The sequence below is a fragment of the Equus caballus genome, chromosome 25, assembly GCF_041296265.1.
Source record: "Equus caballus isolate H_3958 breed thoroughbred chromosome 25, TB-T2T, whole genome shotgun sequence".
Taxonomy (NCBI): domain Eukaryota; kingdom Metazoa; phylum Chordata; class Mammalia; order Perissodactyla; family Equidae; genus Equus; species Equus caballus.
Window position 1 is genome coordinate 32,643,650 of NC_091708.1, and position 16,920 is coordinate 32,660,569.

At 36.0% G+C, this 16,920-nt stretch overlaps 1 protein-coding gene across 1 annotated transcript in view; it reads right to left on the reverse strand.

The window, feature by feature from the left end:
- The window catches only part of MEGF9 (multiple EGF like domains 9), an 81,940-nt gene that overhangs the window by 34,525 nt on the left and 30,495 nt on the right, over positions 1–16,920 (reverse strand). Inside the window, exon 2 of the mRNA XM_005605745.4 lies at positions 4,677–4,878. Coding sequence (XP_005605802.3) covers positions 4,677–4,878 — 202 coding nt within the window. The remainder of the gene's footprint in view (positions 1–4,676; positions 4,879–16,920) is intronic.

Sequence of the window (16,920 nt, forward strand, 5' to 3'; positions counted from 1 at the left end):
CCTAGGGAGTTATTGGGCTGAATCTATGTGCCAGTCACAATGTTAACAGGTACACACACACATACAATTTAATTCTCACAAAAATCCTTCGTGTTACATATATTAATCCTATTTTACAGATGAAAACACTGAGTCTCAGAGAGGTTAAATGTCTTAACCAAGGTCATACAGTTAGTAAGTGTCTAACCAAGAACGGGATCAAAGTCTACCAATTTCAGATTCCCCTTCCTTTCTACTACGTATCACACTACTTGCCTAAGATTTCCCTTTTCCCTTAGCTCATCCACAGAAATTTACAGCGGAGCAGAACACAGAGGTGTTTCATCATAGTTTACCCATACATTCTTGCCAAAACACAGAGTCCTGCAACTTCCCATTTCTGTTCCTCTATTCTCGTGTCAATTTAACTTCCTTTCTGGCAGTAGGAAATGCAATGCTTACAGGTGGATTTAGAGCTCCCATGCCTTCCTTCCAAGGACTTTAAGTACAGGCTTTAAATGACTTTTGTGATGTATTGCTTGTTCTGACAAATTGCCTGGCATTCTGAAATAATATCGTTAAAAATGTTTTAATTAAAGATTACTCTGCAGTAACCCACAGAAAAGAATTATGGATTTATCTCAAAAATTTAATATGCCTATCCTTGGGACCAAAGACAATTAAGAAATAAGGCAAGTAAAAGAAACAAAGATTAGAAGAAGCATGAAAGAAAACTTATGAGAAGAGAGGTCAAGACAGTGAAAGGCCAAAGCATTGTTAGGATCATCTCTAGATATTGAAATCATCCAGAATTATGACGGATGTAGCTTCAGAGAGACAACAGTGAGTCAGAAGGGAACCGACTCTGGGAGTGGCAATAAGGAGAAAGGAAGATATCTATTCCAACTCCAGGTCCAGAGGTAAGAGAGAGAAAACATCCCTCACTTGTAAGGGCTGCAAGGGAAGCAAGGTCCCTCCAGATTTCAATTAGAAGATGATGGTAAAGGATGTGAGAAGTCAACATGCTTTGATATTATGCAGATAATATTAAATCATGTGTTACTCATTAAAAAAAAGACCTACTAAGAATAATAGAACCTATCAGGTACACAGAATATAGTCCTTGTAGACCAGGTAATAATAATAATAATAATATCTTCCACCTCCTGCCTAGCATCAATCTTTCATTACTGAAAATCAGATATTCTGCATGAAATGCTAACAAAGAACCTATTTTCCAATATTTTAAATGAAAAAAAATTACAATGCACTACACGTCAACCCCAAACCACCAACCTAGTCTGTTAAAGTGTAACTAAAACACAGTAAAGCACAAATAAGTAAGAAATAAGTAACAAACTCCCATGTTAGCATAAAAATGCTTACAAAATCACTTCCTGATCAAAAACACTTCCTATGGCTGTTAACGGCTGCTTCACACGCAGTAACACACTGTACACCTTCTTTGTTGACATGTGGTGCATTTACAAATTGTCTGCATGTGATTCTGACATTCTACCAATTATATCTGGAATTTAACACAAGACTGCCCACATATTATTTTGTTTAAAATGTTACATATGGCTTTATCGAGTTTCTGGGACATAAATACAAATTTTTCTTACAAATTATCAGCCAAAACACACTGCATTGAGAGATAAGTAAATTCTAGGATATTTGGGTGTTAAATACCAAGGGGCTTTCTACTAGGGACTTATTAACTGCGAAGTCATTTTGCTTCACAGAATAAGCATTTGCTTACTACATTTGTTCAACTGGAATGAATGGTAGCTTTAGTGTATAAACATAGGAGAGTTAACTATACCCTCTAGATATCAAAATTCTCACACACAAAGTGGGAAAATAATAGTTCTTTCCTCAAAGGAGTTTTTGTGAAGATTAAAGGAGATAATGCACGTAAAGCACAGTGCCCTAGGGGGTTGGCCCCGTGGCCAAGTGGTCAAGTTCGCGCACTCCGCTTAGGCGGCCCAGGGTTTCACGGGTTTGGATCCTGGCCGCGGACATGGCACCTCTCACCAGGCCACGCTGAGGCGGCGTCCCACATGCCACAACTAGAAGGACCCACAACTAAAAAATATGCAACTATGTACTGGGGGGACTTGGGGAGAAAAAGCAGAGGAAAAAAAAAAAAGAAGACTGGCAACAGTTGTTAGCTAAGGTGCCAATCTTTAAAAAAAAAAAAAAAAGCACAGTGCCCTAGCATATAGTATATACTCAATAAGTGGTTCCTATTATTATTTTTATTGTCTGTCTAACAAGTACAGATTGTAAAAATTTACAAAGGTGTTATCTTCCTTGATCCTTAAGACAGCTCTTTACAAGAGAGAGATAGGGCATGGACTGCTACCTTCACGTCACAAATGAAAAGACAAATGCTTAAAAGAAGTAAAGTGACTTACCCAAAGCTACATGGTTACCTGACTATACCCACCATGACTGGAACCCTGTACCAGGGGTTGAGGAACTTACCCTTAAAGAGCCAGATAGTAAATATTTTAGGCTGGAGGCCATATGGTCTCTGTCAGAACTTGTCAATTCAGCCACTGCAGCACCAAAACAGCCATAGATAACAAGTAAACAAATGGGGGTATATGTGTTCCAATGACACTTTATTTACAAAAACAGGCAGTGGGCTGGATTTGGTTCAGAGCTTTGGTTTATAGACCTCTACCCTAGATCTTTGAATTAGTAGTCTAATGTCCTTTTCCACTACTTTATAGTTACTACCTATTTTCAGAATGGTGTTTCAGCCCATGTCACTTAACGACATTAACCGTCAGGGAAAAGATAAATCAGAAATAGTTTGTGAAAGCCCTATAAAAAACAGTAAGATATTACATAAATATTAGTATTACTTTTTTTCCCCCACTCTTCTCCAGCTTCTAAAACCCTCTCTCAATCCTCTCCTTATTTCTTTCTTCTCTAATAAGGTAGTTTGGCCTAGAAGTAAAAACTTTTCTCTCTCTCCAAAAGTACTCAAAGCAAATATGTTTGCAGAATCTTCTAAAAGAAGGAGTGGATATATCATTAGATACCAGAATGAACAAACTTATCCAAATCTCATCTTTTAAAATGGTAAGAAATGTGAACTTTCTACAGATGACTTGTGTGGGCATGTTTTTAAGGGAGTAAAAAGAGCAATGGTAAGTAATTTCTATACTCTCAATCTCAAATAACAGATAATCAGTTTTCTCATTATGGAAGCCGTTTGGCATGGTGATAAGGATACTGGATCTGGAATTAGAAGACTTAATTTGGAATTCCTTCTCTGCCACTTACTATCTTTGTGATTTAATAACCTACGTAAAAGGAGTTGTTGTGAGGATTAAGACAAATAATTATTTTAAAACACCAAGCATCACAAACATTGATTATTGTTGCATTTGAAATTATAAGCTTCTTAATCAAGTTCACTTCTATATTTTTAAATAGAAGTACAATATGATACGATAGTACAATGTGATTTGTAAAACATCCAAAATAGCTACCGCTAAGTATAAAGAATCTTTTCTGACAAGGAGCTAAAAGTTCTTTAAAATATTCCCTCATTAAGCCAACAATATTCCTTTGAAATTACAACAAAAGAGAATTTACCGACTGACGTTTGTGAGGCATTTTACATACATTCTACTCATTTAACCTTCACAACCTCGAGAAGAAACTGACGCTCAGAGAAATGAAATAACTTGTTGAAAACACAAAGCTCCTAAAAGGCAGCAAATCTTGGATCCATACCCAGGTTACATTGACTCTAAAGCTTGTGTTGTTTTCCTTACACAACACTGTCTCTTCAGCTTTTTGACTTGGGGTCCACAAAAAGCTAAGTGCCTCATACAAGGTCAAAGTTTAGTGGAAGCAAATCCTTAGATTATGGGGCACTATTCTACTATATTAAGTTACCTCCAAACAACTTGCCATTTTAAAGGTACTTCCAGACAATTCCTTTTTTTTTTTTTTTGCTGAGGAATTTTAGCCCTGAGCTAACATCTGTACCAATCTTCCTCTATTTTATATGTAGGTTGCCACCATGGGACAGCTGACAAGTGGTGTAGGTCGGCGCCTGGGATCTGAACCTGTGAACCAGGGCCGCTGAAGTGGAGCATGCCAAACTCAACCACTAGGCCACAGGGCCAGGCCCCAGACAGTTCTTGCTTAATCTAGTTTTGGTCCCAGAACACATGCTGGTATATAGAGTGAAATCAGTCTTTTCCCCACTAGCTAAAGAAATTTAGATATTACCAAGTTTAAGCCTTAGATGTGCAAAGACACCGTTTTAGAATTTTGATAAGAAAAGAAATAAACCAAAGAATAAGTTTCCTGAAACTCCAATGGTATGTTAATAAACATAACAAGAACATTCCCACTGGAAATGCTTGGAAATTATTGCTTCCAGAAAGCAGATTGCTTTCTCAGTAATTTTTTTCCATGAAATTTAGAGAAACTATCACAAAGCAAAATTGGTGACCCAGGTGCTTTTGAAGAACTAAGTCAGTAAATTAGAAGCTTTTTAATCTTGACATTAAATATAATATACAAAATGAGGGGATAAAAGTATATGAACTGTTTTGTAAATCGATGGCCCCTCCCCCCTATTTAAACAAGCCTGGTCCTTGAGAGCAGGAGCTTTGTTCCTTGACAAAATAAAATTAAGTTCACCTCCACCCTCTGCTGCTTACCTGTTGCAGGACATGCTGAGGGCTCCATGTGGACTACAGTCACATGGCAGACAGAGCCCAGAAGTACGATTCAGGTAAAAGCTCTCCTTGCAGGTTTCACAGCGAAGACCCTGATAACCTGGGTGACACTCACACTGCCCTGTGGTCTGGTTGCAGCGATTCACATCCAGGCTTCCAACCACAGAGCAGTTACATATGTATTCTGCAAACGAAAGAAGAAAAGGTACATTATTAATTAAGATTTAACACTTTCCTAGGAAAATGAACTCTTTTATTTTTCTTAATAAATGTTCATGACAACTTTGAAAGGATGGAAGAAATTAATTCTAGTTCAAATTCACTTTCTATCCTATTTAGTTTATTTATGTTGGGAAAGATACATAGTAAAGTACATAAAACTATGTACTGTTCATAATTACAAAACTAACATTCTCAATTTCCTTTTCAGTACTCTTCATCTTCAGCCCTCTTACCCTACACTTCAATGTGTGTGTGGGTCTGTACCTTATTAGTTTTTCTGGATTGGAAATCTCCAAAGGCAGGGCCTGTGCTTATTTACATGACACTGACAGCACATGCGGGAAATGACAACACGTTAAATAATAAATAATCCCATTGCATAGCAGCAAAAGCCTAAGATTCAGATGATTAACTGTGATAACTAATTCAGTTCAGACAAGATCATGCTAAAGCTGGAATCATAAACGAATATGTTCTTCCCAGAAAGAAATTAATGGAGAATTGAAATTTTAAGGTGAGGAAATGATGAACAATAAAGTCCAGATGAAAGTTCACAGGGTCAGCCTGATCAGTGGGTTAAAACCAATCATAATTTGAATCTCTTTCCCAAATCAAAAGATTTAGAAAATAAACATTTTCTTTAGATACATTTCAAACAGTTCTTTGGAGGAAAATATTTAGAAGTCCTTGGTTTTAGCCTTTTAATACAAATACATTTAAAGATCACTTAGGATTTGGTTTTGCTATTGTTTATACTCATTTTAACAAGAAGAAAGTATTTTCAACAAAGTTTGACACAGTAACAACATGGGACTTTGTAAGCATGTGCAAAAATATGAAGTTAAAATCAACGGCAGATAAAACAAAATCTTGTACATATTTTAGAAATAGCCCCCATTTCAAAATAGCTATGAACCTAGGTTTAAAAAGCCCAGCAAAATCTATGGTAACAAAGTATATTTCTGAATAGGTAAGACACTATATAAAACGGCATTATACTAATAAAAATTTTGCTTGGAAAAAATAATCTTTAACGTCATTTTTGATGATTTTTAAAAAGTTACTGGATAACTGCAAATCCAGAGTCTTAAATAGAAAGTTATAGAGGAATTTGCTTCTCTACTCTAGAAAAGGAAATTAACTTTCAAAATTCTTTAGGTCATCACAAGCAATTTATCCAGAAAAATCAAAACAAAGGATTCCACAGAAATATTCCCACTTGGCCAACTCTATACCTCCCACACTTCTTCAGGTCCTAATTTTTAGTGTCAGCTCATCTCCCTGCTCTTCCCACCTCTTTTAATTTGTAAACAAACCAAATGAATGAATATACATTGGTGAGTGACTTGTTTATTTTATCTATATTTCAAGCTTGGGTAGTGAATTAGTTACAAAACTCAGAAAAGAGTTCAGATTCTTCAGCCCCAAATTTAGGAAAGGAATCAGCTCCCCATCTCAATCGAGATTCTTATTTTCACTGGGCTATGTAACCATGACATTTCTTTGACAGAGCTGCATGTTTTCACGTTATTTCTAGTTTCTGTGTGTGTGTGTGTGTGTGTGTGTATGTGTGTGGTTTCTGTAAATGAGGAAGCCGTGTTTAGTGGTCTGTAAATCTGCCAATGACAACTTCATGGCAAGACCTTCACTCCACCGAAAATGAACAGAACGCTTAAAATAACATTTTTCTTCCAAAATCTGGCAGAATTTCAACATACATCCAATTCCTCCTGCTGGACCAATTTCATCACAAGTTAAACTAACCAAATTAGGCTGGTGTGGGCAGAACTAGCTCAAGAAAAACGAACAGACTAAAAAATTCTATTATATAATAAAGACTGAGAATTTTACGTTATCATTTCCTTACTAACGTACTTCCATCTGAGACCTGAATCAGTGTTCCCAATGAGTAAGATTAGTAGAATTTTTTAAGAAGAAAATTAATCTACGAACTTTGAGACAAAAACTACGGGTTTTTTTTTTCAGTAAAGTCTAATGGGTAAACCTTCAGTATTAACCAAGTTCATTGGTTACTTATTATTTCTATAGAGCCAATTCAATCTTTTTGTTATTCCCTAAACATACTCTTTTTTTGTTTTTTTGAGGAAGATTAGCCCTGAGCTAACTGCTCCCAATCCTCCTCCTTTTTCTGAGGGAGACTGGCCCTGAGCTAACATCCATGCCCATCTTCCTCTACTTTGTATGTGGGACACCTACCACAACATGGCTTGCGAAGCGGTGCCATGTCCACACCCAGGGTCCGAACCAGCGAACCCCAGGCTGCCGAAGTAGAACGTGTGCACTTAACTGCTGTGCCATCGGGCCGGCCCCTAAACATACTCTTTTTAGTCCCATCTTTGAACCTTTGCTCATTCATGCTCCTTGGCATGCTCTCCCCTCTCCCCATATTCAAACCTATCCCTTATTTCAAGAATCAGCTGAAACTTACTCCTCCATAAACTCTAATATTATTGCCCCTAGCGTGAATCCGTAACATCTACTACCTACTAACTTTCATATGACAACAATTTGAAGATGCAGCAAAGTGCAGCATTATTAGCACAGACTGTAGAGGTAGACAGCTACAGGTTTAAATCCAGCTCTATCACTAACTTTATGACCTTAGGCAAGGTAGTTAACATCCTGTGCCTTTCTTTTCTCATCTGTAAACACGGCATAATATAGTACCTACAAAACTCAGCCTCAGCACATAAGCTGGAAGTGACTTGGACTGTAATCATACAGGAGCTAGAAGAAACAGACACCAGATAAAATAACACAAACACAATTCAGATGTCAGATTCATAGGCCACAGCTTTGTTACACCCTAAGGACAAGATCTAAAAGCCTGGGATTTGGTTTCTTACCATAGCAGTTTTGGATAATGTCAGGGAAGCAGAATTAGTGTCCTGGCATTCAGAAATCCAAGGTATGGGTCATCTAGATAGAGAATAAGAGGGTGTCCTACATTTGCTAGGCTCCATACATTACCAATATGGGTGCCTACAAATACAATGATGAAAACAAAGATTTAGGATGCGGTTTCAGAGAGGATGAAAAAGAGCGTTTGTTGTTTATACACCCTTGGTACTAATCATCCTAACAGTAGTGGGGTGAATGGCAAATATTTCAGCAAAGAGACCACTCTAGTACCAGGATGAAGTCCATCACCAGGAAGATGCTGTATCAAGACAAAAATACAATATCATGTTAACATCCCTCTCCAAATTAACCAAAGGAAAGGAAGCTGAACCAAAGCATACCAAGTACCAGGGAACATGCACAGCTTTTCTGCTTGCAGCTCAGAATCCAAGGCCCTATTCCAGTGACTGATTTCAATTGAAATGACCCAAGTTAAATGAGTAGTATAAGCAACAGTAATAAATGTAAAGCACTATAAACAACCATTAAATTGTGTCAGGATAACTTGTTAGCTTGTAAGTAGAGTAAAATCTCAGAGCCTTCACAGTTTTTGACATTCATATGGAACCAGATAAGAGTTAGTGCAGAAACAGTGCAATTTACTAGGAGGCTGGCAATATGAAAAAAGAAAGGAAATTTCAATTGATAGAAGCAGTGGGAAGAACCCACAGCCAAGACAAGGGATGAAGCGCTGACTTTTTAATGAGGTAGAATCTTGGACACCACAGCAGCACAAAGGAGTCTGTGACATGACTAATGGTAAGTCACTAGCGTGGATGTTAACGAGAATGAAACAATATGAAGAGGACACAAAAAGCTAATCACAGACAAGTCTCAATGAAATGCCAAAAAGCTCATTTGGTTGCCTAAGAGTAAATAGGGAATAAACTCTCTGGCATTTGAGTAGCAGGTTTCCTTTCAATGCCCTATAATTCTCAGAAAACTCTACAGAGAAATAATCAGAGAAGAGTAACGTCAATGTTAGCAGAGAGACTGCAATCCTCGGCAATGTTTTTTCCTTTTGTTTGGCTCTGAAGAGCAATGAAACACAGTGATTTGAACTCTGAAGAAGAATAAGGAACTAAAATCTGGTGCCAAACTATTTGAAAATAGAAATATAAAGCCCCAGAGAAAAGACAATACATTGGCATTTTTCTCTGAGGGTGATCTTGATGTAAAAGTATCCAAAGCAATCACTGCATTTAAATCAAACACTGCACTTTTTAAAAAATCCCTTACCAAAGCCCAAGAAATGAAAATTTTCAGCACTCAAAAAAAAAAAGGATCATTTTGTTTAAAAGTCTGATAAGTCCTCCTTTTGTGCACAAACCCCTGTCCTGGTAAGAGATGATCTTCTTGGAAATACCCATACTAACTGGGTCTTTCATACAGCAGGTTGGCGTCGCACTGTATGCAACTTTTAACCACCTCATGTTCCTGCTCAGTAAAAAGTCCTTTATATCTCCTACAGAATTTTAATTGTGTTAGTATTATACAGCTACTTTGATGGGGTTTTTAGAAAAATATTAGCTGTGATAGTACATCCTAATTAATGTGTCCTCTGTTTCTGTATGCCTTTTTGAAGTCCTTTCTAAGTGCTGTAATTATGGCAGTTTGGTACAACAGTGTGTTAGCCTTTTGAAGATAAAAAAGAACTATAAAAGCAGTAAATGAAAGATTTGAACAAGAAAATGAAAAAACTGTGTCCTCAGTCAATTCATGATGCAAATCTCATAAACAAAGAAATATTAATTGATAACAGCACTGTTGCTGATCTAAAATGATTACAAAACAAGTACTGCATTTCAACCTGGACACTAGGAAAAAGACTTGTGAATGTGACTAACACAGAGCACTCCCAGGAATCTGGCTCAGAAATAGCCCGAAAGTCTACCTAGAGCCTCTTGGAAAACTGTGGAAATATCTTTACAAAATCCAATTTCTGTCTGCTTTTCATTCCTTCAACAATGATTTCACTCTTCCTTTTCACTATCTTCAGAAATTGAAGGAATACAAAAAAATTACCTATTAATAATACCAAAAAAAACTGCTCTAGGCTACCAAAACTTTTCATTGTTCCCCATATTCAGAAGACATACAAAATGTACTATAATTTTGATGGCATCTTCTGTTCAATCTCAAAGTAAGAAAACCTAGAATATATGCATTTAAAACACGTTAAGATTCAGTACTTAATCTTATAACTAAAATTTAAAATACTAACAAATTCAATTAGTCAGTTTAAACTTTGAAAAACATTTTTAAAAATTATCAATATGAACTATAAGCAAAATATTCTAAAGTGTACTTTTTGTTCTTATTTAATATGTATAAAAAGTGTTTTTTAAAAGTACCACCAGTTTTCAAATTTGTCCGAATAGTCCTTAAAATAGGGGAAGGACTTACCTCCAGGACTTCAAATGTCTAGAAACTTCACGTGTCTATTTGGATAGGCGTACTACACTTTAGTATCTTCATCAGGAAAACAAAACTACTTTGTGAGGCAATATCTGGGGGTCATCTTTAATTATGGAGAAATTGAGTTTCTTGGGCTTTTTATTAGAAGGGAATAACCTGATTGTAGGATATAAAATACTTGAGGGAGATTTATAAACTGAGATCATACGACAGGGATCATGTCAGCAACCATCACACTGGAACAATTGTTACTATTTCCTGCATTGTACCCTAAAGCCAAAGAAAAAACACACCTTCTCCACTTCCCAGGGAATAATCTCCTATTCCTCCACCTTCTCCCTTTCCTTCTTCTTTTTCTCTCTCTATTAACTCTGGTGTAATGTTTAAAAATTAAGTAAGACAGAATACAGTGCAAAGTAGGTATGCAACAGAACAATAAATATTTTCAATACTTGGACACACATTAACTTTAGTATCTTTATCAGAGGAGCATGATCACTTGATGAGCATATTATCTAGAGCTCCGATGAATATTACTTATTTATTCAAATTCTAAGTGCAAAATGGATATCACAGTTATTAGTTAGAACCACAGTCTAATTTGCAAAAGGAGATAGAAGCAGTTCTGTTCTCTATACATACATTGTAGCCATTAAAACAACGAGCACTGAATGGAAGTCAAAGAGCAAACTGCACACTAAGAGGCAATGAGTACCTGTCTATTAGAATGGCTCAAGTTAAATAACCAAAAACCTGACAATATCAATTGCTGGCAAGGACGGAGAACAATTGAAACTTTCAAAAATTACTGGTGTGAATGCAAAATAGTGTAGACACTTCAGAAAACAGTTTGACAGTTTCTTATAAGGTTAAATATATCTTTACCACATGACTCAGCAATTCCACTCCTGGGTATTTATCCAAAAAAAATGCAAACCTATGTTCACACAAAAACTTGTATATAAATGTTTATAGCAGCTATATTCATAATCACCCAAATCTAGAAACAACCCAAATATCCTTCAACTAGTGAACTGGAAAGACTGTGGTACATCCTTACAATGGAATACTACTAGCAATAAAAAAATGAGCCATTGACATGCAAAAACATGGATGGATCTCAAATGCATTATGTTAAATGAAAGAAGCCAGAATAAAAAGCTATGTATTATATGTTTCCATTTACATGATATTCTGCGAAAGGCAAAACTATAAGAGCAGAGAACAAATCAGGAGTTTTCCAGGAGTTGAGGGGAAGGGGGAAGGTTAAATAACTACAAAGGAGAAGAACAAGGGAATTTTGAGGGGGTAATAAAACCATTTTGTATCTTGATTGTACATTTGTCAAAACTAATAGAACAGAAGACCAAATGAGTAAATTTCATTGGATATAAATTTAAAAATAAACAAAAACTTTGGGAAAAAAGCAATGAGGTTTTACTAGACTAGATTCTTAAATTTTGCTAGAGGGAAGCCTTGGTGCAGACTGTGGTGCTAAAGTCAGCGTGGGACCCAACTAATAACTCAGTCTTTTTTCAAAGCTAAAGTTACAATTAAGATAGCAAAAAGGGATTAATGCTTCAGCTGACTATTGCATAAGGAATTGAGGAATATTTTGGGATTTAAATGCTATTTAACTAAAGAAGTAGAATCTTTTCTTTTCCCTTTGGCTCCAACTTAAGTCTTGGGTTATAATTGCTCTGTGTAGAATGAGGGAGAAGAGGAAACAATGAAAAATAAAGATGTATAGGATTTCCACCCCCTTTTTCACATATAATTGCTTATTTCCCTTTGAGATTCATCATTAAAAACCCTACTGTATTTAAACAAAGACCAGGAAAATGCATGTAAGTATAACAACTTGAATCTACCCAGCCTATCCAACATAGGGCTTCACTCTTTTGCACCTAGGATAGCATCTACAAAATAACATCTCTCCTGATTTTCAAATTGAAAAAAAGGGAAAAATAATTGTCAGAATCCAGCGTAGGAATACTTAATTCAAACCTCTGCCTGTACATCAAAAGAATAGAAAACAACGAAAGAGCAAATTATATTCTCTTGTTTATAGGTCTGATTTCCTAAGTGTGTGGTGTATTTACTTCAAAATGTACTTTTTATTAGGCCCATATTTCATCTTTGTAGGTTTAGAGTAAAGGAATCTCAGAAAGGGCTCATTCCAGGGAAAAGGAATTATCAACAGAGAATTTTTATTTTCATAAAAGGTCTTACTCTAGCATAACATTGATACTCAAATTACATTTCACATTTATGTTATGCCAGGGTAGGGTCACAAATCTTTGCAAAGCTGGGAAACTTAATATTAAAGCTGATGAGTTTCCTGAGTTAAACCAGACTTTGCAGAAATGTGGAAAGTTTTAAAGCCACCACTTTTAAAGAAAAGCTTTAAGCTTTCCCTTTTAAAATAAAAATATATCCATTGAAATTCCCAATCACAATTCACTATTGCAAAACATTTCTTCTGCTTTATGGTAAACATATAAAAAAGAAGGTAACATGACAGAGGTTTTATAGAAAATTTTCTGTCTCACACTTAAGCACCTATTGTTAGTGCTTGTCCTTGCATTGCCAGTTTCACTCATTTAATTAGTGAGGACAGATGACAAGTTCTGGGAAAGGTAGTAACAACTAGCTTTTACTATGAATAGTAACAGAGACAATCTTACCAGTTATTGAGGATGTACTACACGTATACCAAACCACATGAGAAACTTTACACATACGGCCTCCTTTAATCTTCGCCACAATCCTGAGAGGTAGGTACTTTGAATGAGGAAACTGAGTCCTAGAGAGATTAAACGAATGATACAGCTAACCAGTACTGGAGAACAGATTGGGAACCCAAGGTGAAGAACTCCAAAGTCCATGCCTTTTTACTATGAGAAGCTCTGCCAATGAAAAATCACTAGACAGACCCAGGACACCTTAAAACCAGAATCTGCTGCTAATTTACCAGCGCTGTTACCTTCAACAAGTCTAACCGCTGTGAGTTTCAGTGTCTCAGTCTACAAAACATGAATAATTCTTGCCATCTATCTCTAAGAAATACTTAGGAATAAAGCTAACATAATATGTGCATGATCTTTATGCTAAAAACTACAAAACACTGATGAAAGAAACCAAAAAAGAAACTAAATAAATGGAGAGAGATAATATAGCAACTAGATCTATAGAGTCAATGAACCCCAATCAAAATCTCAGCAGGATTTTTTGGTAGATATTCACAAGCGGACTCTAAATATGAAAAAGCAAAGAAATCTGAATAGCCAAAGAAGAACAAAGTTGGAGGACACTCAATAACTAATTTCAAGACTTACTATAAAGCTACAGTAATCAAGACAATGTGTTATTGGTGAAAGAATAGACACAAAGGTCAATGGAACAAAACAGAGAGCCCAGGAACAGACCCTCACAAATATCGTCAACTAATTTTTGACAAGGTGCAAAGGCAACTCAATGGAGAAAGGATAGTTTTTTCAGTAAATGGTGTTGGAATAGTTGGACATCCATATGCAAAAAATTGAACCTCAATCTAAACGCACATCTGGTACAAAAATTAACTCGAAATAGACCACAGCCCCAAATGTAAAATGTAAAACTATAACACCTCTAGAAGAAATCATAGGAGAAAATCTGACTGAACTTGGGTTCAGCAAAGAAATTTTAGATACAACACTAAAAGCAAAATCCATAAAAATTTATAAATTGGACTTTATTAAAATTTAGAACTTTCGCTCTTTAAAAGACTACTAGAGAATGAAAATACAGCCACCAACTGGGAGAATATTTGCAAATCACATTTCTGTCAAAGGATTTGTATCAAGAATATACAAAGAACTCTCAAAACTCAACAATAAGAAAACACCACAGCTTAAAAATGGGGAAAAGGTCTGAATAGACACTTCACCAAAGAACACTTATCTATGGCAAATAAGCACTTGAAAAGATGTTCAACATCTTTCATTAGGAAAATGCATATTGAAACCAGAATGACATACTACTACACACCTAATGGGATGGCTAAATTTAAAAATACTGGCATGGGGCCGGCCGCGTGGCCGAGTGGTTAAGTTCTCGTGCTCTGCTGCAGTGGCCCAGGGTTTGGATCCTGGGCACGAACATGGCACTGCTCGTCAGGTCACGTTGAGGCGGCGTCCCATGTGCCACAACTAGAAGGACCCATAACTAAGATATACAACTATGTACGGGGGGGGGGGGGGGGGAGGTTGGGGAGATAAAGCAGAAAAAAAAAAAAAAAAAAAGATTGGCAACAGTTGTTAGCTCAGGTGCCAATCTTTAAAAATACTGGCAATACCAAGTGTTGACAAGGATACTGAGCAACTAGAACTCTTATATATTGCTGACAGGAATGGCTGGAAAACAATCTGGCAGTTTCTTATAGAGTTAAATTTACACCTACCATATGACCCAGCAATTCCACTCCTAGCTATTGACCCAAGAGAAATGAAAACTTATGTTCACATATAAGTGTAAGTGAATGTTTATAGCAGTTTTATTCACAATCACCAAAAGCTGGAAATAACCTAAATGTCCTTCAGCTGGTGAAATTAAACTGTGATCCTTTTTATATCATATATTAACATATTTTTCACATCGAAATCTGTTTCTGATTTATAAAATTGATCTGTCTAGTCTTATACCAGTACAGTGAAAAAAAGTTTTAATATCTACAGCTTTATAATGTGTTTCACTGATGAATTCCTCTTCTTTAAATTTTCTTTTATTTGTTCATAGTTATTTATGATTTTATTTGAACTCTGTTGCTAAATTTCCTTCAAAAAAGATCCTACTGTAATTTTCCCAGTAATTCCATTTATTCTAAAAGTTAATGTATCAAGAACTGGTAGCTTTACAATATTCAATTTTCCCATCTACGAACACTGATATGTCTCTCCATTTATTCAGCCTTCTTTTATATCTCTCAGTGAAATTTCATAATTAAAAAAGACATGTATATGAGTTTCATACATAGTGAGATTATTCCTAAATTTTTTATTATTAGTGGTAGCGGCAGCAGTAGAGGTTAGACCTGTAATCTCTTTTTGCATTATCTCTTCTAATTAGTATTTTTAGTAATAATGATTAACTTAGTTTTTGGGGATATATACATAGCCATTTTGATGAACTCTCTTATTATTTCTAGTGGTTTCTCCTTTGACTCTTTTGAGTAAGGTTTCTATTTTTAAGTTACAGAAAGTTAGGTCTTCTATTGAAGGTCATATTTTACCTAACAATAGACACAATTCAGAGTTTCTTCAACCACAACAGTTTGTTGGTAAAATAGAGCAAACCATTTCACCCAACTGCTTATCTTAATCCCTAGGTCAACCTTATTATTAATTATAATAAAAGCAATTACCATTTACTATTGCCTACAATGCCTCAGCCTTTATCAGACATTTTACTTGCATGAACATTTAGCTTCACAACAACCTTGCGAGGGTTGTTTATAAATATGAAAACTAGAAGCTAAAGAAGCTAAGGACTTGCCTAAGACCTGAGTTGCAGTAAGTGGTTGAGACAGCACTCAAACTCAGGTTTATCTTACTCTACTACCTTTCTTCATTCTACTTCACCACAGAGTTTTCTTCCTTTAAAAAGAAGGGAAGAAGGGGTGGGCCCAGTGGCATAGCAGTTAAGTTAGGCATGCTCCACTTCAGCGGCCCTCATTCATGGGTTCGGATTCCAGGTATGGACCTACACCAGTCATCAAGCCATGATGTGATGGCATCCCACATACAAAATAGAGGATGATGAGCACAGATGTTAGCTCAGGGCCACTCTTCCTCAAGCAAAAAGAGGAAGATTGGCAAAGGTGTTAGCTTAAGGGCAATCTTCCTCACCAAAAAAAAAAAAAAGAAGAAGAAGAAGAAGGGAAGGAGAGAAGGAGCAAAAAAGAAAGAAAGAAAGAAAGAAATTCCACCTAGTACTGTTAAATGTAGTTGGTTTTTTTCTTTTTCCAATCTGTTTTGTTTGCAAGAAAGCGACATCAAGTCAAATGATTACCAAGCAATAGAATAAGGGGAAACAGTTGCTCAAGCTACAAAAATAATTCTCAACTAGAGACTTAGAACACCTTGCATTTGCTTTTGCCTGGTGAGTCTTAATATATTATTCAGAGCCAAGGACACATACTCATGATTTAATATTTGGGATCTGTTTGTTTTATGTAAATGTATTCTCATAGCTAAAATAATACTGCTGATTGGTATTTCCAGTCTCTCTCTAAATTCTGGATGTTGACTATGTTAAACTGCCAGATTGCTACCTGAGCCTAGGCAAAAAATATTTCTTTTTGTGCCACCATTTTCCCATTTGCTTGCATTCTTCAAGGTTTTGAAAAAAGACAACCTAATTTTGTCATTTAATAAGAGTCAACTGCTTACTTTTTGAAAGGGCATTTTATTCTGACAGGCCACTATCAAATTTAGGATACATTGAAAGAAGTGACCAAATACTGCCTAAATGGCCTGAAGGAATAACTATCCTACCAAACTTTGAATTTATATAAGCTGTTTTATTTACTGCATTTTTATAGTGACCTTGAGTTTAAGAGGAGGTAGGGAGGTGGGAGGAAAGCAAATACAGAAATTAATTGGGCCAGAACAACTTAAAACCTGGC